Source organism: Fusarium graminearum, chromosome 4, assembly GCF_000240135.3.
Source record: "Fusarium graminearum PH-1 chromosome 4, whole genome shotgun sequence".
Classification (NCBI taxonomy): domain Eukaryota; kingdom Fungi; phylum Ascomycota; class Sordariomycetes; order Hypocreales; family Nectriaceae; genus Fusarium; species Fusarium graminearum.
This window is the reverse complement of record NC_026477.1, coordinates 3,460,457-3,487,990: the sequence shown is the minus strand read 5'-3', so window position 1 is coordinate 3,487,990 and position 27,534 is coordinate 3,460,457. Positions and strand designations below refer to the sequence as shown.

The following is a 27,534-nucleotide window of genomic DNA, read 5'->3' as shown; positions in this document are numbered from 1 at the left end:
GTTATTAAGAAGTCTACCATGTCTTGTACGAGTGGAATGAATAGTTATTACGAAATTATTAATACATATTTTTAATTCTTGTCTAAGCAAAAGTAATAAAAACATTGTGCAAGTCTCTCTTTATAATGATGCAAGCCAATTTCCAATCCAAACGCCATGCAAAAGGGGGAATCATTCCGACATAAGTCCATATAACATGAGAAGTGGTGAATTTAAGTGGGCAAGTTTAGGTGAGCTTGAGTGATGCACAAATACTGAGTTTGATGTGCAATTTCTTGATTATGTAGAGGGAGATGAAGATGTGTGTGAGACTTCTATTAGAAGTCTCTAGGAGGTGTGTTCTGGGCCATCTCGACGTCCCTTCGGTCGTTGATGTCGCTACGTGAACCTTCGTGGCTTGGGCTGCTGGAATCAGCAATAGCTGAAGGCACGTATTTGGGGTGTCTGGCGTGACGTGGCTTTGTACGAATAGCAGGGTAAAGGTCGATGACGAAGGAGATGGCGTAGAAGGTGAAGATGAATGAAATGACCCATTCAAGGATGGCGGCAGCGTTTCGCTGCTTGATGCGGCTGGTGACACCAAAAGCGATAATGAGGGCAACTTCGACCAAGATAAAGGTGAGCTTCACCCAGAAAGAGATGCGAAGAACTCGGTGCTCGCGGTAGTCTTTTGGGTTGACTGGTTAGCAACTTGTTTCGTTGGCATAAAGTAGAACGAGGCTAGTCTTACTAATTCCGAGACGCTGATACTCCCAGCAGATAAAGACAGCAGAGATCAGGTAACCTCCAATAAAGAGAGCCAAAAAGGTATGGTGGAGTCTGGTATATCTTCCAGTACGGAAGATGGACAAGCAGATAAGTCCGACAGTACCAACTGCGGCAAAGGCGATCGAGAGCCAGGTAAGAACCTTCTCCATGAGGGTCGTATTAGGCGCAAGACGTCCTTTATGTCGGAGCCAGCGTTCCGATAGAAACGCGGCGTCGAGGAAAATGGAAGTGAGAACGCATCCGGTGATGAAGAGCGGCCACAGACGGTCAGCGCCGACGTTGGAAATGTATGCGACGTCGGAATGGATAGACTGCGTAGGATAGCGACGGCCATGTTGGTTGATTTGCCATTCTAGTAGCAGGCCAAGCAACATGCCCAACCAGACTAGACCTGAGAGGACAGGAAACCACTGTTTTTGTTAGTTATTTTTTGTTTGAGGAGGAGTCTGGTACCAACATACCCAATATGAAAAGACGCCTTTTACAGCCATTGCGAGTATATGCTGTTCGATGGTTTGTACAAGGTTAAAAACAAGAGTGAGTATATGCTGTGTTGTTATGCTGCTATGTGGTGATGTGGTGATGTAATTCTTGGTGTTTTGGTAAAAGTCGGCTGATATGACGGTCAAGAGTTGATCAGTTCAGTACTGTATACGGCGAGCAGTCGCGCTACAGTGCTCGGCTACAAACCAGAATAAATTGAAGCGAAGAAATAAAGAGAAAGAGAAAAATGTTATAAAAAGGAATAAATCAATGTTACGTGCATGGGTATTAATGGTGTTATAATACTTGGCAATGTTATGGGTCCCTGTTACGCAACTCGGGGTCGTCCCTAGTTAATTCCAAGCTTTTTCGCCCTCCCCTTGCTTCGGCACTAGACTAGTGATAATGTTTTAGTCCCCTAGCTATATGATCGTCATACATAAAACTCCACTGTAGAGAGGCTGAGAGGATGGTAGTGACATAACTGAGAGATCTCGGGTCCTCGGACTGGTCCGCGGGGCGCTTCCCTCTTCAAATCTCCGGGATATGAACCCGGTAACTTTTTCCTCAGCCTTGCTATCACACGCAGTCACAGTACCTAATCACGAAGTGGCCAAGAATGGCTGTGGTTTTGATGACCTGTTAATGGTGTTACTTGGCATTGACGCGGCGATGCAGGGGTGACGCGGCAGTTCAATTGCTACAACAGATCTTGTGGCGCAGAAGAATAGAAGAAAAGATGATTACCTATTCAAGTGTTTGTCGCTAAGATTAAATTCCCCATTAAGACTAGGTCTTTGTATGTAGTCTGATCCTTTGTAATCACGACTTGGGTAGTAAAGAGAGAATAGAGAGACGAAAAAGAGAAAAAAGAAACGACAGGAAAATGACATCATCAGCCAGTTACATCATGAGACATCGTCACAGCCCAAAATAAGCCTCAGCCAACGACGTCGACATGTGGAGCCCGTCTACACCCTTTCAGCTTCTATTTCTAATCGCTTTGTTTATAATCTCTGCACGAATCATGAGCAACACGTTACAAGCGCTGCTCTTGAGTCAATCGATATCCAATCATAATAAACTTGTAACATTCAAACAGTCCAACGTTAACTAAAAGTCTCCAGTACAGTAAGTAGGCGCTGCAACTGTAAGAGTCAGACTGCATAGTGGGTAACTAGTTACAACAGCATTATGAATCAAAGACTTATTCCCAGCGACGGTTACCGTTGTAATGGTTGTAAGGACTGCGGTTTGGTGAATGCCACTTCGGTGGGAATGGCGCGGGTCCCCTTGGCCAGGCCTCAGCATAAACCCTCATGTTTTCTCGACGAAACCACTCCAGATCTTTTGCTCTCTCCTCCTCCTCATCCTCTCTATCCCTCCACTCCTTCTCCCTCTCCATGTTGCGGTAGGCACCATAGGGGTTGCGGACGTACTGATCGTTACTGGGTTCCAGTGAGTAATTGTCCTTGTCAACGAATTGAGGATCTCGGTAGTTACGGACAGAAAGACGGTGGTAGTGAGGCTTGTCATGCTTGTACTCATCATGCTTGTAGCCATCGTCGTGGTTGTACTCATCATGCTTGTAGCCATCGTCGTGGTTGTACTCATCATGCTTGTACTCATCATGCTTGTATTCGTCGTCCTTATGCTTGTTGTCATGCTTGTAGCCATCATCATGCTTGTACTCGTCATGATGGTACTTGTGGTAAATGTGGCCGTGCTTGTGTCCATGCTCATGAGCATGAAGATGGCCATGACCATGCTTGTGACCGTGATGATGACCATGGTGATGCTCGTGGTGGTGCTTAAAGACCTTGACATCCTTGTTGTAGCTCTTTCCTTCGTACCCCTTCTCTCGGGGATCACCGTAGGAACCCTTGTTCTCAAAGTCGTCACCAGTGATCAGAGGAGTGTAGATGAACTTGCTAAAGGCTTGCTGGACGCTACCCTTGGTGCTGCCATCGTCGGCACCCTGTTTCTCCATGATGATCTTGAGGTCTTTCTTGCAGCTGATGCGGCGACCGATCTCATAAGTCAGGGCCTAACAATTGTGTAAGTACAAATGGGAAGAAGAACCGACAGGGGCTCACTCACGTAGTTGGCAGATCGAAGACTGTTAATAGAAGTAAGGACGGGGCGATCAACCTCACCCTCAAGGTGCTTGGTCTTGTGCTTGAGTACCTTGAGAAGGCGGATCAGGGCATCAGCATACTATCAAAGCATTAGCACAATCTTCTCAACAGTCGAGAACAAAAACGTACGCCAAGGTAGCAGTCAACGACATAAGACTCTTGACCACAGCTGAAACACTTCTTGAGTGTAGTATAATCAATCTCCTTGTCATAGGTATCAAGGTGATGCTCGAGCTTGTAGATGTGATAGACGACCCCCTATAATTCACACGTTAGAGCTGTCAAATACTTGACCAAAGTAATTAACTGAACGTACACTCCAGCAGGACTCGTCGTTGTCACAATCCTTAGTCTGAACAACATGGATCACCTTCTCGACCTCGTCGGTGAGTTTATGGAAGTCCCTGCAAACTCGCTCCTTGGTGAGGATATGGCAAGGCTTGATAGGATGCTTATGATGGACATGGTGGATATGCTCATGGGGGTGAAGATGCTTGTGCTTATGCTTGTGCTCTCCATGATGGTACTTGTGTACTCCATGGTAATGCTCGCCGTGATGCTTGTAGTCGCTTTTGCCAACCTCCTTGGCGCTGTCAGGAATGGCTATGCCAACAGCAGCAGGAATTGCGCAAAGCGCAACGAAAGGCAGGGAAAGTCTCATTTGAAAAAGACTTCAGGAACAATGAAATGATGCAAAAAATGTGTAATCAGGGTCTATGAAATGAAGATTGATGCCGATGACTTGAATTAGACCAAGATGAAGGCCCAAATGCAATCTTAAATACCACCATCTTCTCTACAGTCACCTCCTCTTCTTATCGAATCTGTATCTGAGCTATCATCAAAGAATCATCGACATTTGCCCATGAAGCCTCAATGGTTGGAACTTGATCCATGGTCAGCCTTTTGGAGGCGATGACCTGCTGCTCTGAAAAAAGTACCGGCGATACCATCAATTAAAACGTGTCCTTTTGAGCACACGCTCATCCCCGTCAAAGTGTGAACCGCGTTATGGTTCGAGTTTCTACAACAACAGGCATTCTGAGGCTTTCCTTTGAGTTATCCCCTCACGGCACCTCCTTATTGAAGCTTTTGTGAGGTGGCGATGATAAGTAAAACGCCCGAGAAGCATGATCAAAGTATCGGGGGCGCAAATGTTCGATCATATGCCCAGTAATCCTTTCTCGTGACTCGTGGAGAGCAACTTTGCTCTATCAGTGGCATAAGTATAGGCTTCGAAGAGAGGCCGAAGGGGCTGTGGCATCTTGCCACCTGTTGCTAGGCAAAACGGTCTCCGAGTTACAGCGCGATCACGTAGCTAAACGCGACACGAGTCCAGCATTCTCGCGATTTCAATGTTGGTGAGGTGATGAAGAAGAAGATGTAGGTTTGACGTTGAACGTGTAAGTCGAGAGGTAGAGGTACGTACATGAGTCGGCATCCCAAGCTCCGATGTTCCGATCTCAAATTCCCGATAACGATAAGCTTGCATCCAGCTTCCTCCAAACGACTAAACATCAACTCGACTTTACAAAGTCAACGTTAAACACTGAATCACGTTCATCTTTAGTGCGCATCGACGCGCCACCACCTATCCAGCCGCCTAGGACCATCTCGCGATCTAGCACCCTCGTAAAGGTCCCCAATAGTACTGCAGCTGGCTATTCCAGCTCCTCACACCAACTCCTCGATAGTCGCTTTGTTCTTCATCCAACATGGCGGGTTCACCAGTCGTAACACATACGGTTGAAGCCGCTCAGGCGCAAACCCTCGGGCGCGCGATCTCTTCACCTCTTAAGAATGTCACTTCGCAAACCTCTTCTTCCAATGGAACGCCAATGCCTCCTGTTACTTCTGCGCCTGCGCCAACGAGCATTCCCACCACACTCGATCTCGCTGAGCAAATGAACGACGAAGAGAAGCGCAAATATGTAAAGGGTACGGCACATTTGATAGGTTGCGCAACTTTATTTTAACAGTGTCTAGGCAAGAAGCTAGGTGAAGGTACCTACGCCGTTGTCTTTCTGGGCCACCTCCGCTCAAAGCCCACCACCCTCGTCGCCATCAAGAAGATCAAGGTCCAGAAAGAATACGACGAAGGCATGGCCCCCGACGCCGTCCGCGAATTAAAGCACCTCCAAGAGCTTTCCCACCCAAATATCATCTCCCTCCTTTCCGTCTTCTCTTCCAAGGACCAGAACCTCAACCTCGTTCTCGAATACCTGCCTCTAGGCGACCTGGAAATGCTCATCCGCGATACCGAATCCGTCCGCTACGGTGCTGCAGATATCAAGACTTGGATGGGCATGCTCACTCGTGCTGTCTGGTTCTGCCACGAAAACTTTGTGCTCCATCGTGATATCAAGCCAAACAACTTGTTGATCGCGGATGACGGCGAGGTTAAGCTTGCCGATTTTGGTCTTGCGCGCAGCTTCGCCGACCCCCATCAGCTAATGTCCTCGCGCGTCATCACCCGTTGGTACCGACCTCCCGAGCTTCTCTTTGACGCAAAGCACTACAGCGGCGCCGTTGACGTCTGGTCCGTTGGCGCCGTCTTTGCCGAGCTCATCATGCGTGCGCCCTATATGCCTGGCAATACAGATCTCGACCAGGTCCGCCTCGTTTGCGAGCTCGTTGGCACCCCAACGGACGACAATTGGCCTGGCGTCACTAAGCTTTCTGGCTATGCTGTCCCCGAAAAACACCCTGTGCGCGGGAAGGACTGGTACGAGATGCGCTTCGGCACGGTCGGTTCTGATGGCGTAGACTTGCTCATGAAGACTCTCATCCTTGACCCAAAGAAGCGCATCACCGCCCGTGGTATGCTCGAGCATCCTTGGTGGCACTCCGAGCCAAAGCCCACGCGCAAGCAAGACCTTCCCCGAAAAGGCGGCACAGGAGCTGACGATAAAATGGGCGCTGATCTCAAGCGGCGTCCAGGCGTAATTGACGATGATAGAGGGTCCAAGGTTGCTCGCAAGCTCGACTTTGGCGGCATGAACTAAAGACAGGCAGATTTAGCGCGGATATAATAGGTGTAAGAGCATATGGCATGAACTTCGTGGGCATTCTTTGGCGTCTGGTTTTGTACAAGAGTATGAAGAGCAATATGCGACATCTAGTAAACAGTACAGTTATCATGATACAAAATGGGAATTTTTATTAGACACTTCGGATCAGTTCAGTTCATACTCATAAATTTGAGACTATGGATATCCCAACCAAATGCTTCATCCTTGACATATCTTCATAACATCGACATTTTTTACCTCGTAAATATATCCAGACAAACAGTATCTACTCCAAGTCTTACATGAGTATACACTCAAGTCCGTACATAGCTCTCTCGACGCTCTTTCTAACCTGGTACCAATCCGCTCGTCTCTGCGCATATTCGTAGACTTCCTCGGCACGAAACACTCCACCGAAACGGTCGCCGTCCGCAATGACAGTGGCCATCTCGCGCGCGTGCCGAGGATCGATGAGGAAGATTTGACTTAGCTCGCGCAGGGCGGCAAAGTAGGCGAGCAGGTCTGGGTTGCGCAGAGTTCTAATGTACTCATAATAGATATTCATATCAGCGATGAGGGTGATTGCGCCCTCGGTACTGATGCGTTGACGCTTAAGATGTTTGCAGATGGCTGTAAAGAGGCGCAAGCCGACCTCGCCGTTGAAAACATCAAGCATAGACTTATCCGTCGTACCGACCAGCATTTTCGTGTGTGATGATACAAGCTCGACAATACGTTTAGCTGTGGCTGTAGGGCCGATATCAGGCTCTGCAGCGGGTGCAGCTGGTTTCTCGACGACGGTGCTGGAACCGATGTTAAAGCCAGATCCGAATGCAGAGGACGATGATGGGGCGGAAGGGTCAATAGGGTTATAGTCTGTGGGCGGTTGAGTTGTGCCCTGGAGGTATTCAACCTCATCCATCAGGACATCAATACCCTTGTTCAAGCCAGCAGCGACACTCTCGTCAAGCATTTGCTCAAACTTCTTCTTGGCCAGGCCTGCTGGATCCAAGAAATCATTGCGGTCAGCAATCTTGGGAGTTGCGAGTTGTTGCTCGTAGAAAACGTCAATCATCTGTGAGATCAGATCTCCCACGTTGACGAGTTCGATAAAAGTAACAAGAGGTGCCACGCCCGCCTTGTTATGGTCGCTAACCTCTCTTGGATTATAATGCGACAGATGGTCAACAGCCATGTCAAACCCTGTCTTGACATGTTTCTGTCCTAGAATGCGGAGCAGCACCACGAAAATGGTCGCGCATTGCTCTCGCGCCTCACCTCCAGCTTGTCCTCCAAGACTAATAAAGACCGAAGCACGCCCAAGACTGGTTTTGGCAGCGTGCACCAGATTAAGCGCCACTTCGATACTGAACAGTGACTTGATACCCTCAAGCTTTGACGCCATAATGGCTGCCTTGGCTGCGAGTTCGTCTGTAGGGGCTTGAGCAGGTAAGGGGCTTCCTCGGCCTTCGATTCCCAAGCTGGGGGTCTCAGGCCGTGAAGGTTGGGGGCTTAGTGTCCCAGCGCCATTTAACTCTTTAGAAGCCGGCCGGGCTGGTTTTGCTGCTGAAGGTTTGCTTATTGCGAAAGGGGAACCCTTTGGGAAGCTGGGGAGGACAGTAACGGGCATCATGACAACTTTCTTGAAAGAGCTTAAAAAGTCCTTCTTATCGGCCGATCGGTTAATGTTCGACATGTAAAAGGACTCGATAGTCGAATCCTGTTCAGAAAGTTTCTTCTCCCAACTTGCGACTTCCGTTTCAGCATGGTTCGTGAAAAAGTCCAACTCAGCTTGGAGATATAGGTCGAGATGCGGTTCGAAGACGCGCAATGAGAACTCCTTGGCCATCTCTTTGACATCTTTCTTTGACCCTTCAGGGGGTGTAAGGGATTGAAAGAAGAGCAGTGTCTGCTCGAAGACACCGGACACAGCTTTGAGATAAGCGGCCATGCTTCGCTCATGGGCTTCATCGAACAGTGGTGTCGCATACTCCATAATAATATCCTCCCTCACCTTTTCTACGAAACTCCAAAAAACGTTCGCAGGTTCGGGAAAGATGCGTTCCATGACTGAAGCTTGTTCGTTGACCTTGGCAAGTATCATCTCAAAGAACAGCCGTGAGGGTTCGAGTATGATGCTTTCATCTTCCGTTGCCTGGTTAAGACAATCCATAGCGTTGATGACCAGTACCTCATTGTCGTTGAAAATCGGGTGTTTATGAATAAAGAGGTCTACGCCTCCTGTTGCGCCGTCAAGAGTATGCAGGACATGTGCATATCGATGCATTCGACCATCCACATCCCAAAACTCATAACCTTGCTCGAACTCTCGAAGAACCGCACTTTCGAAGATACCCATCATGCTCGATAGTTTCTCCTCTCGCTCATGACAACCAGGAGACCAATCGCTATGACCAAACCTCTTAAGGTTGGCAAGCATTTGCGCTTGTTTTTCTGGGTCACGGAAGGCCTGGAATATGATGGGGTCGGCATGAGACTTGGCCCGCGCAAGGTCAAAGTAGAACGGTGCCAATGCACCATAAATCCTGCCATACTCATGCCTTGCACCGCCTCGAATACTTCGTACTTTCTTGAAGACATCCAAGTATGCTGCCGGGTCTTCAGTGGGGTCGCTCGAAGCCCCCACCGCCATTGTCTCGAACCCATCACGAATATCAGCCACGGCACGGTTTTTGGCCTCTTCTAACGACGCATCGAATAGTGTTGTTGTTCCGGTGGGTTGTGCAGGGACTGCGATTCCTTTTGCCTGCTTGGCCGCGATGTTGGCAGATTCTCGTCTCCGTCGTACTGCTTCTTCGAATCGACGTCGGGCCTCAACCTCGTCCCAGCAATCCATGCTCTTTAACCTAGAAACCCATCGTGTGTCGTCGTACACCATATCTCGCATGCGGTGTGATACCCGGGCAAAGCGCATTTGATCGGCGACGGGGAGGTAGTCGAGGATAGCAACCAAGATCTCTGTCCATCTTGTTAGTCGCAGGAGCTTGCTTTCGTCAAGGCAGTATGATTCGTACCCGCAGGAAGACTAGCTTTTGTATCAAGCATCTCCGTCGCTTTGAGAGTGCTGAGGATGCTGCCCCGGTTGGCAGCACCCGTTTTGGACCTGTACATGGTTGGGGAAGGTGTATGTGCTGTGTTTTCGGTTGGTGTGATGCGTGGCGCCTTCAATCACGTCTCCCAGGCGCTTTTGTCCTCGTAGTCGTTGCTTGATGACCGCGTTTTGTTCGATGCCATGAACCGGCGTTCAATCCATTCATCCAGATGTAGTCTAGCATGTGGCAGCCGGACTCTGCGTATAAAGCGACACCGACATTGGGCGACCAATCGAGCTTGAGAGTCGCTTATAAGGGGTCGTTTCCGCCGTTTGTTTGGTTGGACTGATGAATCGGGTTGCGGGAACTCGAAATAATGAGTTATTTGAAAGATAATGTACCAGGTTTAAGTTGGGTGATGTTATATGTACCAGAAGCTACAGCTCGGTCCGTGTTTCTGGCTCTGACAGGGGTATCAATCTGCAAATGCCCCGCATCAACAGCGGCACTGTAGGTGCCGTAGATATTCAAACAGTAATCCCCGCCGCTAAATGCGAATGGAACCTATGAAACATCCACTAACAAGACACAGAGGCTTACCCTGTATCATGTCCATTTTGCAGGATACTGATCGTTATATGTTATGTTTATTTATAATTGTTAAGTAAATCATATCGTAGTGTCTCCTAGATCTTTCAGTGTTGGAATACCATTTTCCGTCCCTACCAGTACAACTACCTATTCTATGCCTTACCTTCCAACAAAACTCCAAAAAACGCCCACGGAATACATCAACCAATAACCATTCCAAAAGGCACGGTACGACAGCTCGAAAATAACAACTCCCACCGCATGCAGGTGCCCACTATACTATACGCCTCTTACTTGACATTTACTCGAGAAAAGTGAAAAGATGGGTATGCAACACGTTCATAGCGCGAGTAGCGTCCCGTGCACTTATCACACAAGAGATGTTGATCTCGCTAGCACCTATTGAACCACGTTAGCAAGATTTTTTTTGGAGATGCGTGTTGTTGGAGTAGATACATACCCTGTGAAATCATCTCGAGGTTGACGTTGTGCTCTCCAAGAGTAGAGAACATGCGTCCTGCAATACCAACCATGTTCTTCATCTCGGCACCAACCAAACTCAGAATTGCCATGTCGGTGAGAATACTTACATCACCGCAATCAGCAAGCTCCGCGGCGGCATTAGCGAAAGCCTCGACCTGCTGGCTGCTAGCATGAATGGCCATGGAAACGTGCACCTCAGAGGTAGAGATAAGATCGACGGAGATGGAGTAATGGTTGAGAATAGAGAAGACACGAGCGAAGAAACCGTGTGAGATGGATCTCTTGTTAGAGTGCACGTTGATGACACTGATATGGTCCTTGATGGTAACGGCAGTAGGACGCTTGGGCTTTCGGTGTTCTGCCTCAGCCTTGGGGGTGGGAGAACCGCGAGTAAGCTGATGGCTAGCAGAGCGCATACGATCAGGAACAACAATGGTGCCGTTGCCACGGGGGTTCTTGACGTTCTTGATACGAATAGGAATGGGAGGCTCGGCGCGGATAACTTGGTCCATGGTAAGATGATGAATGACCTCTGAGCCGTAGAAAGTCAACTCAGCTGCTTCTGAGGGGGTGATGGATGAGAGGAGGCGCGCTGTGGGAACCTTTGAGGGGTCGGCTGAGAAGATACCATCGACCTCCTTCCAGACTTGCAGTTCCTCAGCCTTGACGCCCACGGAGAGAAGGGCGGCGCAAAGATCGGTGTAGCCACGGCCAATGTCACCGTCGATGAGACTGCCGGGGACATTTCCAAAGAATCCAGTGACGACCGGGACGCGGTTCTCACAAGCAGCAATCTTGCGGGTAAAAGCCTCAGTAGCTGTACGGTAGAATCTGTCGTCGAGACGGCCTGCGGCGTCATAGTGGAATGCGTCGCAGAGATCGACGTATTCAGATTCGACTCCCTGAGTTGGGTGTTAGTGTTTGAACAGTGCAAGCAAATGCATGGCAGCTCTAGAAATTATTTCCCCCAAGGAATATGCATGCCAGTGCCATAAAACAAAGACAAGAAGCAAAGCTCCCGACACTGTAAAAATACATGTATTTCAAGGGGGTTGGAAATTCGCGCAGCACACAAGTCAAGGTGAGTACTCACCACATCCTGCAAAAGAGTCGTCATGAATCGACAACTCAACTTCTCGCCAAAGCTGATGACACGGTCCTTTGCTCTTGAGTTGATTTCGAGGTTGAATCGCTTGGCAGCCACGATGTACTCAACCAGCTCCTGACACTCATCCTTGACGGTCTGGATGAGCGTCTCACGAAGATTTTGGTCCTTTATGAATGATTCAGCGGCAAAGACATGGTCGTTACAAATATCGAGCATCAGTCCGCGTGCTTGCTCAACCAATTCGTTCTGCTGCTCCTCGTCAGAGCATATAGCAGCACCGACACCTCTCAGCTTGACATAGACGGCCAGAAGTCTATTTTATGGTTAGCCTTTGACCAATTCATTCTTCCTCTGCGAAGAAGAATGTTATAGAGACTTGCCTGCTGGTGGTACCCTCTGCCTTCTTGCCTGTGCTTCTCGCAGAGCATACTACGATGACTCTGTTTTGAGACAAGGTGGCTCTATTGACAAAAGTCAGACATGACAATTCTGAATCATCTCCCGCAATCATCCATTCCTCTTCTCCAAATCTCATAATTCACAAGGTTTTTTCATACCTGACGATGTCTTTTGCAATCTAGACCATATTTGTTAGCATCGTGAATAAACACAACATGAACAATACCTTTCCGAGTTTTAACGGGGGGAGGGAACAACAAACCTTGTCGGGGAACTTGCCCACGCTGGTACCACCGAACTTCTGGACGACCCAGCCAAGGTCTGGCGAATTATTGTATGAGAGGCTTCCCATGACTGCAGTATAGTATTATGTAAGGATGAAACAAAGAAACTTGGGGAAATAAGTCTCTCAACGTGGATCCGGTTCAATGGCTGTTACGTTGGCTTTGCTGCTGCTGATGGTGAACTGAACGGTTTGGTGGTGGAGTTCGTTTTTTTCCGGCTGAGTAACAGAACGAGCGAGGGAGAAAAAAGTTTCTCAATTGAGTGAGGCACTAATAAATTAAGGTACCAATGCCCGTTTGTACAACACAGTCAGTGAGTTAAAGTACCCACGGACAAGCGCCGAGTCGCCTCCGTACTTCTCAAACGAGAGCGAACCCACTGGGGAGACTGTGAGCAATATGAGACGTGAGATGGAATAGGGCAGTCGATTGGGGGTCGAATTGGCTTGTATAAGGTGATAAACACAAAGCTGGTGCAGTGTTGTCAACTCTTTGTATGTGCCTCTGGGTAGATCCTTTGACAATTTTTTTATATAGAAAACTTGCTGAAATGAGAGAGAAAGACAGGTCAAATCAGCTTGGGTGATGCCCTTGAGGCTATAATAACATCCAATGTCGACTGGATATGGATATAGCCGTCCGGAAACGGAGCCAAGGTTTCGAGATATTTGGATGCGTCCAACAAGATCAACCCCAAAATGTCTTTTTTCCTTCAGAGACTTCTTACACAGCGTATTAATTTGCAAGTTTGGAATAAAATTCATCGACGACAAGAGAGAATCCTTATATACAACAACATTGCTGGCTTCTTGCTCTAGTACACAGTCATCAGAAGCAAATGTCCGGAATAAGCCCCGAATAACAGCTCACCCACAAGGGTAAGCAAGCTACTGCCGTATATTTTTCTTCCTCTGTATGACTCGGCCTTGGTTCTAAGTTCCGTCTTCGGCTTTGGCCTCTTTTTCCTTGGTGGGTTTGTCGACTGAGTTAGTTGACCCCACTGCGCTAGTAGTACACCCCCACATTGTACAGAGTAACCTGAACTGTCCCCTGTAATACTCTACCAACTTCAATTTACTTCCCTCGCCTTTATATGTCTAAAGCAGACCTTAATCAAGTGCAAGTTATAGATATATGGCAAGTTGAATAGCTACATCGAGAAATGGTCCCGTCTTATCTTGACCTCACGGTTAGGAGAGCACTAGTAGCACTCATCAACCAATCAAAGTTAAAGCTCCGACTTGATAACTATTGAGTCGAAACAACAGTTGTTGAATTGTCAAATTAGTTTTAGTTACTTCATAATAATAATAGCATACACCATAATCGAACAGTCAGTCTGTCCTGTTCTTTCTTGTCCCACCAATCCTACATCCATCGGGTTACCTGAACGCCAATACCCAGTTATAGCTATGCTGCGACTCCGAATCCCAAGCATTGTGATCTGATATCAAATCCAAACAAACACATCCTCTACAAGGCTTCTCTTTCCAATCCATTGGAACTCAACCAGTCGTACATCTCACCCCAGACCCATCATCATGTCTTCGTTCCGTCATCCCATCGTCTCTGATTCGAGAATAAGACCTTGGCGGAACTGCTCGACACCATTAAATCACCAAAGGGTATAATATATCCCAGCTCCGGAACGCCAGTCTCCGTGTAAGCTCGACAACACATGCGGCCCTGCTGGCCCTCTACTCCAACTCTCATAGCCCGCCTGGGGCGAACTCGGATCCTGTCAACATGTCGTGCTCCTGGTTTTCTGCACCCGCGTAGTCAAACTTATCCAAGTTGAATTCTTCCTCGGGCGTTCTGATCCCGATGCCACTGTCGTCGTGCATATCGCCACCACTCATGCTCATCGAGTTTTGGTTCACTTTGTTGGAGGCCGGAGGAAACGGTGCTCGTTCTCCTTGGTTCTGAGACGCATTGTTCAAGTTGAGTTCATCGCTGCCACTGCTGTATCGGGAATTTTGTCGGCTTGTGTCTTTCGCTGTTTGTGGAGGGGGAGCGGCTGTATTGGTCCCCGTGGTGTGGCTGCTCCTCTGCGTCATGAATCCTCCCGTCTCCGCCAGAAAGCATGTCATTTCATCCAGCCATGTTTTTGTCACCCACCACGCACCGAAGCTCTTTCCCCCACCAAGCGTGATGTCTCGCATCACTGCTGTGCCAATGCGCTCGATACACCAAACGATTTCCGTGGGCGAAGCGTAAGGGAATCTGCTGGGCAAGCGTCGAAGAAACTCAACCCAGCTGTCAAGCACATTTTGACCTGAAGCGCGTGTGTTGCCGTTATCCGGGCGACTGTTGCCTGTGTTGATTTCTCCGTAGACCGTGATAGTCTCTAATTCCCAAGGCACCTCGGGATTATCCAAAAGAGATCGAATCTCATGAAGGAGAACATTTACCACATCGTCCATGCCTCGAGTAGGTACGCACTCGGCAATCTTTCGTAGTCGTATCATGGTAACCCAATCCGAGAACATCTGGTTACGATTATCTTGGCTGGAAAGCATATTTGCTGCCGCGTGAGCCGTCAGGTTCACTCTAAGTGCACGGTCGAGGAGGCCAGCAAAAAGCGTCGCGGGGCCTTCCTTGGCTCGTATTACGTGCTGAGGTTGGCCTTGGAAAGACTCCCGGATATGGGGGACAAGCTTGTCTGATATGGTCCGAAAGGTATCTAAGATAGGCTTTGGCACCACTTGGAGGGTGAGACTCGATACAATCTTCATCATGCGTTGGTAGAGCACAAAATCACACGCCTCGATCCAAGGCGCCATGGCTGGGTTCCCAAGCAGTTTTTGCACAGGCATTGTCAGTGTTCCTTGAAAAGAGGTGTATAGGTGGAAGAAGTTTTTCTCCTTGCAATACCTTATGCACTCAACTAACGATGTGCAGTGAGATCTGTACAATGCTGACAGAGACATGGCAGCATCAGGATCGGTTCCTTGAGGGAGGAATTGTTCGATAGATGGCAGAGGAAGAGGATCACCAGGATCAATAGGCTCGTCGGTTTCGGGAGGGAAGGCGAGTTCGAGTTGGGTCTTTGTTGTGGAGTTGAGACTCTCCAAGCTTCGAACTTCATGCTCATTATATAGGCTGTGAGACGGGGAAACGAATTGGCGCGTGTTTGTGTCTGGCTTGGCGTTGGTACCGATGTGAGGTGAAGGCAGTGCTCCTTGACTTAAATTGGTATTTGATGGTGCTGGGAGTTGGCTAGTCCTTGTTTAGCAAACGCGTATGGCATTAGACGGGGTGACGGCATACTTGAAGTCTGGAGTGAAACTTGTACTTTCAATCTGAGGGCGAGCTATCTGGGCTGGAGCTTCATGTACCTCAGGCGATTCCTCTTTCAGAGTGAAGTTGACATAATGATACTTGGATTCTCCACGGACACCTAGCCGTCTTGTCTTGAGACCAGGGAACAAAACGCGAACAAGCTTGCCAAAACTGGCAGGATTGAGTACAGTTATCCTCTCGTTGGCACACTTCGAGGCGTAGTTGGCATACACCCGTCCTCGTGGGACAGATCCTTTGCCGCTGCTACAAACTGAGTTAATCCTAGCACGGTCAGTCAGTACAAGCCCAACCTTATATCGATGCACTGTGGGCCTACCAAAGCATGGCAAACACCTGTCGCGCTCGCTCCGAGCTGGGACCTCTGTCATTGCCGTGCAACTCCTTGGCCACATCGTCAAGGCCACGGTGCTTGTTGACATGATACAGTTGTCTCATTTCATGCTCGTTGTTAGCGCTCGATCGAGCCGACGTGTTTTTAGGAGCTCCGCCCATAACCATTCGAGAATCGGCCTCGTCGTTTTCATCGCGTTCTATCAGTTGACTGTCGCCTTCGGTAAAGCTGGCATTGTTGTTGTACTGTTCAGCTGGAAGGGGGTGCCTTTGCGAAGGATGCCGTTGTTGGTATTGCAAGTGATGACCCATTGGAGCACTCATGGAAGCATCCATTTGAAAATCTTGGCCGCCTTGTATGTGTGTCGCAGCCTGCATTAGCATTTCGTCCGGTGACATCTGATTGGCACTCATGTCCTTGACATGACCATGAGCATGCGCGTGCATATGGGCATGATCGCCGGGCAACCATTGTCCGGAATACATATCCGACGTGTCCACAAAGCTTGATGGTTCGAGGCTGTTGAGAGATGCCGTTGAAGCTTGGGACAATGGACGTCTGGCTGACCGAGCTGAGGGGCGGGCTGATAAAACTTGAGTCTGCCCAGCAGCTGAAATATTGTCCACTGAGAAACGAAAACTTTGTTAACGATCGCGAAGTCTCGTCAGAGATGAAGGGGAAGGGACAGAAAGGTTTTTATTAGAATTAGGAAAGCAAGAAGGCTTTATGTTTTGCTGAGAGTGTTTTAATCGCGTCGTGATTGGGGTTTCCAAGATTAAGTTTGTTGATTCGGAGGTAGGAGGGACGAAGGAAAAACAGGGAGAAAGTTCACTTACCCTGCTCCATAGGTAGGTAGGTAGGTAAGTAGTAGGTACTTAGATGAGAGACGGGGACGTTGTTGATTTAGGTTGAGTTGAGAGGAATTTGTGGGCTACCAAACAATAAACATTGGCTGGGGGGTTCGGATGCGCCGCTTCAACAACAATCAAACTCGAGGGAGAAAACCGCAGCCACAGACTCAGGAACAAATAAAAAATGCTGTGTTGGATGATTTGATGAAAACAAGTCACAATAATACCGCGCAAGGGGCTGCGCGGGCTATCTTTGGCGCGGTGCTCAAGGTAATGGTATGTCTTTGCTGCAACTGTTGTTGTGCTTGTGTTGTCGTTGCGAGGTCAACGAGAAATAGAGTCTGTGCTGAGCAGCCTATAGAAGTACGCTGCTGTATTATGTAATCGCTGTGGAGGCTACCCACATGTTCTATTGGCGTGTCTCACGAGAGCTTCATCGGATTGGATGTCTGGTACTCATTTCGAGACCGTAAATTAGCCGAAATTCCTGCTATCACGGTATACGAGCATTGACTGGCTGCGCGTCCTATTCTGTACGATCGTGTCTCGATCTGTATCTCTAACGCTTGAAGCTGCTAGTCTACTCCCGGTCAAAAGGTACTCGCCGCAAGAATTGGACGGCCCCTCAGCTATGAAGGACATGACGGTTGCCCTGAACATATGTCTATTGTGCATTGCAGCGTGAATGAGGACGGGCAAGAACTGATTCAGCCAAGATCAACGTTCTTGACAGCGGTTCAGTTGTCTGGGGGAGATGTGAGATGTCAAGAAAGCACATGCTCTGCCGTATAAGACCAGCCGGTCGGTCGAGTATATGATACGCTCACGAGATCAATCACAGTCACAATCCTCTGCACATGAGAAACACATAACACAAACAGTGCATACAACATCCCAGAAGCCGCTTCCGTGAACAATTATAACAGAAGACATTTCGCTTTTTTACATTGCATTAAATGCAGCGGCTACGGCGTTGTTTGTTGTAAACTTGCTACATAGTACATACGGGTATGCACCTCTCCAATGCCCCCTTTTAGTGTTTCTTCCGTTCAATCTAGAAAATGATGTAATTCTTTTATTTTAGTATTTTTCTTGTTAGTGCAGATACATGTGATGATTCGTATTAGCGCTACATAACAAAGTACCTACGAACCTTGCGTCATCGCTATAACCAACAAGTCTAACAATGACGAGTATGAGATGACTTTTTCGGTCAGAAAATCAATCAGATAGACTGACCTACAGTACTTTACAGAGAGCTAAATGTTCATTGTGATAACTAAGAACAGTATTGCTAGAATAAATCCCTATCTTAGTACTAATAACTGCATCACCTGCACTCCGTCACTCACCCTAAAGCATGTTGCTGATCAACTTTATCAACTCACAAAAAATCCCCGAGTCCACAGGGTCACAAGCCACTGACACTGTTGCGTTCAACTGACTCCGCGTCAATTTTGTTCCCGCTTCGGTTCGCTTCACAGGCTAGATAGGTGTCTTCCATTATCTTCCCCCCCATCTCAGCTGGAGCTAGCGCAGTGATAAAAGCTGCTCAGGGCTGCCTCGCTGTTGTTAGTCTACTTCTTCCATTTAATCCAACTGTGCTCCTCTTACGTATTGGACGCTAAGTCAGCTATTTCACACCAACCCCTCCAACGTCTTTTTTTACAACTCTACCTTCCTACCATCACTCAACTTTTCGACATTACCACTTATTGATACATCATTACCAACAATGTCCGCTCAAGACAAGGCCCAGCAATACCTTGGTCAGCTCGACCGTGAGGTGAGTTCTCAACGACGCTGCGACTGTGTTCATATTCGTAATCGACACAAATTGCGCAACGGCTTGATCCAGATCAAATGCTGACAACTGTCTTGTTATCCAGCTTTCCAAGTACCCCGCCCTCAACAACCTTGAGAAGCAGGCTGGTGTTCCCAAGGCCTACGCCGTCATCGGTGTCGGAGCTCTCTACTTCTTCCTCATCATCTTCAACCTCGGCGGTCAGCTTCTTACCAACTTAGCTGGTTTCGTCATTCCCACCTACTACTCGCTTGGTGCTCTCTTCACCCACAACAAGGAGGATGATACTCAGTGGTTGACTGTACGTGGCCTTCTTTTCCTAACCGCCGGAGCGGATCCCGAGATTCGCCGGGTTCTACGTGGCAGCAGAGCAGGGTTGCTAACTTTTTGTCCAGTATTGGGTCGTTTTTGCTCTCTTTACCGTCATTGAGAGCTTCGTCCAGGTTGTCTACTGGTTCCCCTTTTACTTTGTCTTCAAGTTCATTTTCCTCCTCTGGCTCTCTCTCCCTGCCTTCCGGTAAGTTCTAATGCGGGTCTACACCTGCCCCGCTCCATGTGGAATTTTGTTCCAATACTGACTTTGATAGGGGTGCTGATCTCGTTTTCCGATCTTTCCTGGCCCCTACCCTCGGCCGATACTTCCAGCAGTCCGGCTCTACCGCCTCAGGCCTCCGTGCCAAGGCTGATGGCCTCGACAAGACCGAGTAAACGGTCACCGCTGTGAAGCTTGGTCGCTAATCCAAATCTCGCGTGTTCCGCGTGACCCGGACCAAGTACTTTCGGTTATACATGAATGGAAAATTGTTGCCTTTTAGGAATCGAGTAGCTTCAAAGTAATGCTGCACGGTTTGAAGGTGGATGAGAAGGATCAACATCAGGGTTGGGAAGTATACAGGCTAGAGAGAGACGCTGCACTGGGCAGCTGCTTGAGCGCGAAGGGGTGACTCTTGTCATGGCCCTGTTTGTTTGACGAATGAATGCCAAAGGTATTGACTAGAATTATACTGAAAGACGCTCTCTTTGGAACGTCATGAGAACACGTTTCGCGATTATGTCGTTTTTGCTTACCCCACATCGCCTCACTTTGTGATCTACAGTGTTGAAGAAAGGTCCCCTAATTTTTCAGACATTCTTCCATCTACGACTGTCGCGTGTCCGATTACTGAAGCTGCAAATTTCAATACATATTTGATAATATGGTACAGTTCGTCACTAATCGTCAATCTTTTACTGGTAGTTCAAGCTCAAGCGTGTTCGGTCGACGATCTGATCCGATCTGGCGTGACCTTGACGTAGCGCTCGAGTTGCTAGCCCACGGATAGGCCTTATTTTTAGCATGGCCCAAGCTTTTTGTAACCGTTCGTGGGTTCGCCCAGACTCAAAAAGTCCCGACCGCCATCTGTACCGCTGAACCGTTTGTGGCGGTGCACAACCCCTGGAACGGACGACTGCGCCGCACTTCCCCTTGCTGTATCAAATTAGTTAGTGGTTATCGATGTCAGCAATCATTCTCATCGTGGGCTGAATCGACTACCTCGATCTTTAATACTCGTCCAACCATCTTCTGCCAATCAAGACGAAATCCCCCGAGATATAACTTTGGGAGATCTCACAATGGTCATTTGCATCTGATACCAAGCCTCATGCTACGAAAAAGAACACTCGTTTCCTGATTGCACGTCGCTAGATCGAAGCCGTACTAAGCAAAAAGGCGAAGGCCCCTGGAGGGAACGCCAACCATCATGATACCCAATGCATCCATATCACGACTACCGATATCAAGGAAAACGTATATACTTACTCTAGTGCTGAGTCTTTTCCTCTGCGCTTTTGGAAATGCCCATGCCTCGGAGCTATTGCATGACTCTATATTCGACGCCGAAACACATATCGAACGAAGCGATGCATCAAATCTCATATACGAACCTGACTTCGGCGCATTCGACCGTAGTATTCTCGGTCGTGCGCCAGCAGAACAGTCCCTCCTGACCAACAACGGCCCGGATAGTCGAAAGTTGAGTCCCGGCGCAACTGTTTGTTACGTCGTGGATAAGAAGACATTATTCGGCAAGGACAAGAGGGACGACGATGGCCACGAACCGAGGAACGCCGAGGACGATCCTGGTCATCAAAACTTCCGTCGAGCAGAGTCTAAGACGGTTTACATATCTGTAAATACCTGTTCGAGACCAACCATGAAATCCAAGGACAAGGACAACAATCCTGAAACAGCGCCACAACTCAGTCTCTACACTTCAATGTCAAGCAAGATCAAGTGTCCAGACTCATCTAACTATAACAAGACAAACTCTGACCTGAAAAGGATACCGTTCGATGAGGGCGCGGCCATGGTTACCGTTAATGCTACTGATGCCATCTACATTAGTGTTGCCGCTCCCAACATCACAAAAAAGCATGATGGCGACTGGGAGTATCAGATCGCGATATCCTTTGATGAATACTATCATAACTATGACTCTCAAAACGGCACCGCTCGACTGCTATTGATGGATACCGACTCGACCTCAGCGCTTCTTGTCACTAGCAATCTGACTGAGGACTCAAGTGAGACTCAGCAAATTATGAAGAGGCCGCCCCCTTACCAACTATTCGTTGGCGACGAAAAACTGAGATCGATTGACGGCTTGCGACACTCAGCTTGTGGTCTTAAACAGAGTGCCGAAATTTGGGCGAATAGCAATAGGACAGGGCGACACAATGATCTCGTTACAACAGGCGTTACGACACGAGGACCAGGCCAACTGCCCAAACAGCAATTCTTGATCGCAGGTCTCAACCATAGTTCCTCGTACTTGGGTATTCTTGTCAAGATGCCAGAAGGGAACGGTAAGAGGGCCGAAACAACAGGTGGCGGGGGTACAGTCTACCGGGCCACCTCGTTTGAAACATCATCCAGTAAGTTAAAAATACTCATTTTGTTTGTTCGTATGAAACTGACTCTACCAGGCTCAAATTGTAAGATGGTCACGAATCTTGACTTCTGCAACGAGACTCAATACGCTGTTCCAGGCAACGACAAGAAGTTCAATAACACGGCCCTGGCAAAACACTATGATGACTACGCCAGAAAGATGTATGCCAACTTTGAAAAGGTTATGATGCAGATGCCCTGCGAAACAACCCCCGAGTCGCTCTACTCGCTTGTGCGAAATTGCGATGAGTGCCGCGCCGCCTACAAGCGTTGGCTCTGCACTGTCACTATCCCTCGCTGTGAAGATGTCATGGGTGGCAGCAGGTTCAGCGTCGTCCGCAACGCTTTCCAGGCTTTCCCCAACGGGACCACGCTCCCTGATAATTTCCGCAAAGGACTCAACTCATCTGCAAACAACTCCTCCCGTAATGCCTGGATCGACGAAACAGTCAAGCCCGGCCCTTACAAGGAACTGCTGCCTTGTCAAGATATTTGCTACGACGTCGTCCAGTCCTGCCCCTCGGCCATAGGGTTCACATGTCCGCAACCTGGATTCCCAAGTTTCGACGTCAGCTATGGAGAACGGAATTCCGATACTTCTAGCATCACATGCAACTATCCGGGCGAGGCGAGAACAAAGATAAGCGCAGCGAGGGTTATTCGTCCTGGCACATTTATGCTTGGTGTAGTGTCATTGATGATGTGGTTGGCAGTATGAGGGATGTGCTTCTTGGGTATGTTTGGAGTTTAAGATGGCGTTGACTTGAACGTCTTGGCAAAAGTACTACGATGAACTGCAATGTTGTGATTGATTCATCTCGGGGGTACGTTTGTCGAGGTTTGTAGACTTTGTTTGTGTTATATGTAAAAAAAGGTCGTTTTAGATATTGCAATTCTATTGAACGATTTGGTATACCAATACTGCAAGGAACAGCCCTACATGGAATCTCGTCCGCTTCCTACCTAATAACTCAACTACATCTCTACATCATTATCTCTAGGCTTTTTTTGCTTTTGTTTCAGCATTGTACTCCTTGATCGTCGTTTCCAATTTCTTGATAGTAGCTATGAGAAGCAAAGTCAGCCGATCTTCCTTGTCGCAACCATCCTTCAAGACTAACCATCTCGTTCGGCGCGGATCTCGTCTGTCTCAAGCTTCACCCATGACCAGTAAGCAAGCTGGTATGAAAAAACAGCGATAAGAAGTGTCTTTGCGATCGGCCGTGTGAATGTGCGATAGAACTGAGACTACAGCTTTGTCAATACAAGCTTCAAACTATGAACTAGTGTGCGTACCGTTGGGCTGGGTTGACTCTTGCTCGCGTATGTTCTTCGGCTGGTGGAGTAGATAGCTCTGTTAAAAGCGCCCTTTGGCGCAATCGCAGGCCGTAGCCTCGTCAATGCTGTGGAAATCATGGTGTTGATGCACAGTGAATTGTATACTGGAAAAGCAATCGATAAGCTTCATTCCCAAGCACAGCCACATATGAGTTGTGGCGTAAGGTACGTTGAGTGGGGGCGGGGCCGGTGGGGGAAGGAGGCAGTCCTTAGTTTCCACCTCCCATGTTCGCTGGGCTGCCTGTAATAAGGGGAAAGGAACACATGTCCCCAAAATTGTTAGCAACCCATTTAACTTACAGGGCCTCTGAAATCTGTCCCCTAGCCGATCTCCGAACCAGTACTTGAACACGCGCAATTTCCATACCCGAAGCAATTCAATTTCTACGACTTATTACCTCCTATATACCCAATCTTTATACTCTCGTCTCCTCGATTCCTCAACTAGTCAATACTTGAGCCCTTCAGACACAATGGTACGTTGCTAATTCGCGGAACCCTTGCTCGACAGTGTCGATCTCATGACGGAGATGGAGCTAACATGATATCTTGTCCGCAGGCGCAAACTCCCCAGCAGCGACGACGCAACGAGGCCTTTGCCAAGGTCAATGAGAACAAGATGGGCAAGGCCGAGCAACAAGTCAAGAAGCGAGTCGAGAAGGTTCAGAAGTCACCTATCTCTATGTTCTGGCTCAGTAAGTACTCAAGCTAGCATCGCTTTTGTTGCAAAGCGGCTCAACATATTAACAATATCCTCTAGGCATCCTCGGTTTTGTCATCTTCGGAGGTCTCGTCTTCGAGGCTCTCTCCCGATTCTTCGGTTAAACCTTTTCTTCGATTGACCTCTCTGTATTACAAAACATAAACACAAAATGCCAAAAACAAACGACACACAATACCCCAACCAAGCCTCGCTCGAGCGGCGCCGGCACTGCAATTCTTTGGAGAAATAAGAGGTGTTGGCGGCATTTGCGCCGTGCGGTCCATATACGAGCGTGGGTCACCAGTCCGCCGTCCAATGGAGCTTAAAAGGGGGTAGAGCCTGTACTGTATTTCACTGTGGGAGCAGTTGTCTTGATATCACATGGAACTTGACTTGAGGAGAATAGGCGCAAACTGAATTTAACATAAATCAATTTCTTTACTAAGATCAAACAAAGGGTTTATTTCTTTGCCTTTTTGTCTACCTGACGCCATGCCATGAACCATGCGATCAAAATACCAGCCCTTAGTATAAGGGAGTTTGCTAAAGTCTTGAGCTTCTCTCCCCAGCTTAGACCAGCTCCACGTCCTCGAAGAATTAGGCACCAAGACCGCGGCGCTTGCTTCCACCGTCATTCTTCATCTTCATGCCAGCCTCGAATTGCTTCTGAATCTCGGCTTCGGCCTTTGTGGAATCAGACGTGCCCTTAGAGGTAGATCCATGAGCCGTAGGGGCAGCAGCACCCGCCTTCTTACCTCCTAAGAGTCGCATGAACTTGGCCTGTCGTTCAGAGCCACCTTCAAGACCATCGACCTGCCACTGCTCAGCTTGAGCAGCGGATTCTTCCGAGTTCTTCTCTGCCTTGGCCTTGGCCTCAGCCTCTCGCTTGCGCTTCTTCTCGGCCTTCTTAGCCTTCTTGTCAGAAACCTTGGGCTCTTCATCCTCGTCCTCGGACTTAGACTTAATGACCTCCTCCTTGGCCTCCTCAGGCTCGACAATCTTCACCTTTTTCTCCTTCTTGCTCTTCTTGTCTTTCTTAGACTTCTTCGGCTCCTCCTCTGCTTCCGAAGGAACATCGGCAACGGAGATGCGGCTTCGTTCGGAACCAGCGTTACTCAATCGACGGTGCTTCATAACGATCTCGTCGGCAGGAGTGTCTTCGGGAACTTCGGTAGGCTCCTGCTTTACGGGAACGCCACCCTTGTTCTCAGAGGCGTCAGAAGCCTCTGAAGCGCCAGACTCGGAAGAGGTATCAGAATCGGAAGAGGTATCAGAATCGGAAGAAGAGTCGTCATCGTCATTGTTGCTGTCCTGTTCAGGCTTGGACTCAGCAGCGTTCTTCTATGGGGAGCTGTCAGTATGTAGGCTAGTAAGCGTTCAAGGACCACCTTACCTCGGCATCGAGCAAAGCCTGGTACTGGGCAGCAGCCTTCTTCGCTTCCTTGAACAAGTTGTTTGCCTTCTTCTCAAGCTTTTCGACGCGAAGCTTGAGCTTCGACTTCTTCTTTGCGTCGCTAATGACTCGCTTCTTTGCGCCATATTTCTCCTTTCGAGGGGCGCCACCAACGGCCTTCTTAGCCTCAGCATTGGCCTTGGCCTTGGCCATCTTTTCCGCTCGTTTCTCTGCTTTAGCAACTCGCTTCGCCTGGCGCTTCTCAAGCATGGCTGCCTTGCTTTGCCTGGGCTTCAGGGTCTTGGCTGGATAACGTAACGTTAGAAAAGAGCTGAAATATTCGACGAGTAGGTACAAGTGTCGCAGAAGGAAGTTTCAAGTAGAAGATTAACATACCCGGCTTAGTCTTGGTCGCGGGGTGCGACGCCATCGTGCTGATTTGAGAGTCTAGATGAAGATATTTGTTGTAGGATTCGATACAAATTTAGACACGAGAATATAATTGTCCTACGTCTGCGCGTAAAGAAGAAAGAATCGGTACAATGTCTCGTGGTCAAGTCTTGTTGTGATGGATGGCGCAAAAAAGAATTGACGATAGCTTCATGGAATGCGATTTCCTGGCAGAATCACTTTTTCTGCCGGGCGGTAAGGAAAAAAGGTGGCAGGGATCTGGATACGAGTGGAGGCGGGAACCAGCGATTCCCCAATTAGGCAATCGCTGGTTTACACGCCAATATTCTGCTAGCCTGGGAACATATAGATTTACGCACTCCTAAATTTCATGTTACAGGGACATCTAGATACTTCTTGAATACCTAGTAGACAAAAAGAATCTTGAATTGAGTTAAGTTGATTGAAAGGAGCCTTTACATAAATAGCAGGGAGACTCAGGTGGTGATGAGTCTGGTTGAATGGCAACCAGTTTCTCGGCAGATTGTTCTCATCTGCCGCTGCAGTTCTTTTGAAAGGGTATTAGTCACCTAACTTGTGTGTATATCAAGGCCATCATTGGGTGAGTGAATCGAATAGCTGTCTGATTGTGTGGAGCTTATCCTCCTTTCGTCTCCATCTCTTCAACGCCAGTAATATAGTACAGCAAGTAATAATATCTTACAACATGATCTATGAATAGAAAATAGAAAGCAATGAGAGAAGAGGAATCTCCGTCTCTTTATCTCAGAATTAAATTTAGTTCTTCGCCCTGTATGACCATCCTTGGTCGTCTTGTATTATTTCGTCTCAAGTCTCAGCCGCTTCCAATAATAGAATTCCGGCTTAACAACCACCAAAAATTGCATGAAAGAGCGGGGTATTACAAAAGGAACACCGGAGAAGAGTGCGTGTCGTATTTCGTATTGTGACATTAATCGTGAAACATGAACCTTTGTAGGTATCTTTGTTGCCTCGCTGCATACAGTGTTAGTTGGCGCCTTTCGAAGAAACAAGGGATAACCTTACCATAGCTTTATCCCAGTCTATTGCTCTGGGCTTGGATTGTACAGGTACGAATCATCATAGTACATCTCATCTCCTCCACTGCTCTCGCCGTAGGTTTGTTGCGTCCATTGTGTATTGTAGGACGGTGAAGCCCCGTATGTCGCTGTTGCAAAGCTGTCACCTGCGCTGTGCGTTCCTCTCCTACTGCTGCTGTGTCGACTCTCGGCCTCTCGGCTTCTGCCTGAAAAGGGACCAATGTTCATACTTCCCCAAGGAAGACCTGAGGGTTCTGAGTAGGAACTGAAGTCATTGGCAGAAGGAATTCGATAGCTGTTGCCAGCATATTCCTGGTTTCGAGAATCCCGCTCTGTTCTCTCCTTGTTCTCTCTTGCCTTTTCTCCTAGACAGTTCTATTAGCGTCTTGTGTATTTATATGGTATCAGAAATCTTACGGAATTTGCGCTGAGCGATCCGATTTTGGACTCTTCGTCTCTCTTCGGGATCTGTGATGTCTGACCAGTCAAGATCATCTATTGGGGTTGACTTTGACTTTTTGGAAGAATGTGATGACGAGCTACCCTTGTGGGAGCTGTGGGAGCCATGTGAGCTGTTCCGTGAGCTTCCGCCCATCTTGCTCTTTTCAGGGGGTTGCGAGTGCTTTGCTGGAGACTCTTTCTCCTTGCTCTTGCTTTTCGAGGGAATTGGCCTCTTTCCAGGTGATGTTGCAAGTTTTGAAGAATGGGAGTGCTTGTGGCTTGTCTTCTTCTTTGGAGACGTTTCTTGATTTGTGACTTCAGGGGAAGGGCTCTGGATATGAATTTCTGGTGTTTGTAGATCTGGCGGCGATTGTTCGGACAAGGACATCTACTCCAAGAAGTTCATATAGGAGGAATTTTCAACAATTTGAGATTGTAACTGTTGATACCAGTGACAGTATAGCATCTAAGATGTATAACTTTGATGTATGAACTAGAGTTTCTGTTCAAAAGGGACTGGTGCGTTGAAGCAGGTATGTAGTTCAAAGAGTGCTGATACAGATCACGCCTGATTCTTGGATCGTGAGGATTTGATAGTGTACAATGATCAGGCAAATGGACAAGGACATTTCTTGTAGTCGATTCAAT

At 48.2% G+C, this 27,534-nt stretch overlaps 12 protein-coding genes across 12 annotated transcripts; 4 read left to right on the top strand and 8 right to left on the bottom strand.

Annotated features, from left to right (window-relative positions):
- Positions 1–38: 38 nt before the first annotated feature.
- Positions 39–1,469, bottom strand: FGSG_07425 (uncharacterized protein). Its single transcript, XM_011328893.1, has 3 exons — positions 1,230–1,469; positions 731–1,178; positions 39–667 (listed from the first exon to the last, which is right to left on the bottom strand). The coding sequence occupies exons 1-3, from the start codon at positions 1,257–1,259 to the stop codon at positions 318–320; spliced, it is 828 nt and encodes a 275-aa protein (XP_011327195.1). The 5' UTR covers positions 1,260–1,469; the 3' UTR covers positions 39–317.
- A 989-nt stretch (positions 1,470–2,458) lies between these two features.
- Positions 2,459–4,050, bottom strand: FGSG_07424 (uncharacterized protein; the record flags this gene model as incomplete). Its single annotated transcript, XM_011328892.1, has 4 exons — positions 2,459–3,298; positions 3,352–3,468; positions 3,519–3,647; positions 3,706–4,050. The coding sequence occupies 4 exons, from the start codon at positions 4,048–4,050 to the stop codon at positions 2,459–2,461; spliced, it is 1,431 nt and encodes a 476-aa protein (XP_011327194.1).
- A 1,054-nt stretch (positions 4,051–5,104) lies between these two features.
- Positions 5,105–6,394, top strand: FGSG_07423 (uncharacterized protein; the record flags this gene model as incomplete). Its single annotated transcript, XM_011328891.1, has 2 exons — positions 5,105–5,327; positions 5,376–6,394. 2 exons carry the CDS (start codon positions 5,105–5,107, stop codon positions 6,392–6,394), a joined length of 1,242 nt encoding a protein of 413 aa, XP_011327193.1.
- A 175-nt stretch (positions 6,395–6,569) lies between these two features.
- Positions 6,570–9,532, bottom strand: FGSG_07422 (uncharacterized protein; the record flags this gene model as incomplete). Its single annotated transcript, XM_011328890.1, has 2 exons — positions 6,570–9,379; positions 9,436–9,532. 2 exons carry the CDS (start codon positions 9,530–9,532, stop codon positions 6,699–6,701), a joined length of 2,778 nt encoding a protein of 925 aa, XP_011327192.1. The 3' UTR covers positions 6,570–6,698.
- Positions 9,533–10,345: 813 nt separating this feature from the next.
- On the bottom strand, positions 10,346–12,386 carry FGSG_07421 (aspartokinase; the record flags this gene model as incomplete). Its single annotated transcript, XM_011328889.1, has 6 exons — positions 10,346–10,443; positions 10,505–11,429; positions 11,564–11,948; positions 12,029–12,064; positions 12,193–12,212; positions 12,297–12,386. The coding sequence occupies 6 exons, from the start codon at positions 12,384–12,386 to the stop codon at positions 10,346–10,348; spliced, it is 1,554 nt and encodes a 517-aa protein (XP_011327191.1).
- A 1,641-nt stretch (positions 12,387–14,027) lies between these two features.
- On the bottom strand, positions 14,028–16,398 carry FGSG_07420 (uncharacterized protein; the record flags this gene model as incomplete). The annotated part of the gene is made up of 3 exons (XM_011328888.1): positions 14,028–15,537; positions 15,589–15,882; positions 15,938–16,398. 3 exons carry the CDS (start codon positions 16,396–16,398, stop codon positions 14,028–14,030), a joined length of 2,265 nt encoding a protein of 754 aa, XP_011327190.1.
- Positions 16,399–18,395: 1,997 nt separating this feature from the next.
- Positions 18,396–19,732, top strand: FGSG_07419 (yop-1 protein). Its single transcript, XM_011328887.1, has 4 exons — positions 18,396–18,589; positions 18,693–18,908; positions 19,003–19,124; positions 19,195–19,732. Exons 1-4 carry the CDS (start codon positions 18,539–18,541, stop codon positions 19,313–19,315), a joined length of 510 nt encoding a protein of 169 aa, XP_011327189.1. The 5' UTR covers positions 18,396–18,538; the 3' UTR covers positions 19,316–19,732.
- A 379-nt stretch (positions 19,733–20,111) lies between these two features.
- Positions 20,112–22,454, top strand: FGSG_07418 (uncharacterized protein). The gene is made up of 2 exons (XM_011328886.1): positions 20,112–21,523; positions 21,575–22,454. The coding sequence occupies exons 1-2, from the start codon at positions 20,350–20,352 to the stop codon at positions 22,255–22,257; spliced, it is 1,857 nt and encodes a 618-aa protein (XP_011327188.1). The 5' UTR covers positions 20,112–20,349; the 3' UTR covers positions 22,258–22,454.
- Positions 22,455–22,477: 23 nt separating this feature from the next.
- On the bottom strand, positions 22,478–22,964 carry FGSG_07417 (uncharacterized protein). Its single transcript, XM_011328885.1, has 3 exons — positions 22,836–22,964; positions 22,661–22,787; positions 22,478–22,604 (listed from the first exon to the last, which is right to left on the bottom strand). The coding sequence occupies exons 1-3, from the start codon at positions 22,953–22,955 to the stop codon at positions 22,537–22,539; spliced, it is 315 nt and encodes a 104-aa protein (XP_011327187.1). The 5' UTR covers positions 22,956–22,964; the 3' UTR covers positions 22,478–22,536.
- A 257-nt stretch (positions 22,965–23,221) lies between these two features.
- On the top strand, positions 23,222–24,051 carry FGSG_07416 (uncharacterized protein). The gene is made up of 3 exons (XM_011328884.1): positions 23,222–23,353; positions 23,437–23,572; positions 23,638–24,051. The coding sequence occupies exons 1-3, from the start codon at positions 23,351–23,353 to the stop codon at positions 23,700–23,702; spliced, it is 204 nt and encodes a 67-aa protein (XP_011327186.1). The 5' UTR covers positions 23,222–23,350; the 3' UTR covers positions 23,703–24,051.
- A 45-nt stretch (positions 24,052–24,096) lies between these two features.
- On the bottom strand, positions 24,097–25,523 carry FGSG_07415 (uncharacterized protein). The gene is made up of 3 exons (XM_011328883.1): positions 25,370–25,523; positions 24,974–25,278; positions 24,097–24,921 (listed from the first exon to the last, which is right to left on the bottom strand). Exons 1-3 carry the CDS (start codon positions 25,401–25,403, stop codon positions 24,178–24,180), a joined length of 1,083 nt encoding a protein of 360 aa, XP_011327185.1. The 5' UTR covers positions 25,404–25,523; the 3' UTR covers positions 24,097–24,177.
- Positions 25,524–26,448: 925 nt separating this feature from the next.
- On the bottom strand, positions 26,449–27,274 carry FGSG_13146 (uncharacterized protein; the record flags this gene model as incomplete). Its single annotated transcript, XM_011328882.1, has 2 exons — positions 26,449–26,810; positions 26,863–27,274. 2 exons carry the CDS (start codon positions 27,272–27,274, stop codon positions 26,449–26,451), a joined length of 774 nt encoding a protein of 257 aa, XP_011327184.1.
- Between the last annotated feature and the right edge of the window lie 260 nt (positions 27,275–27,534).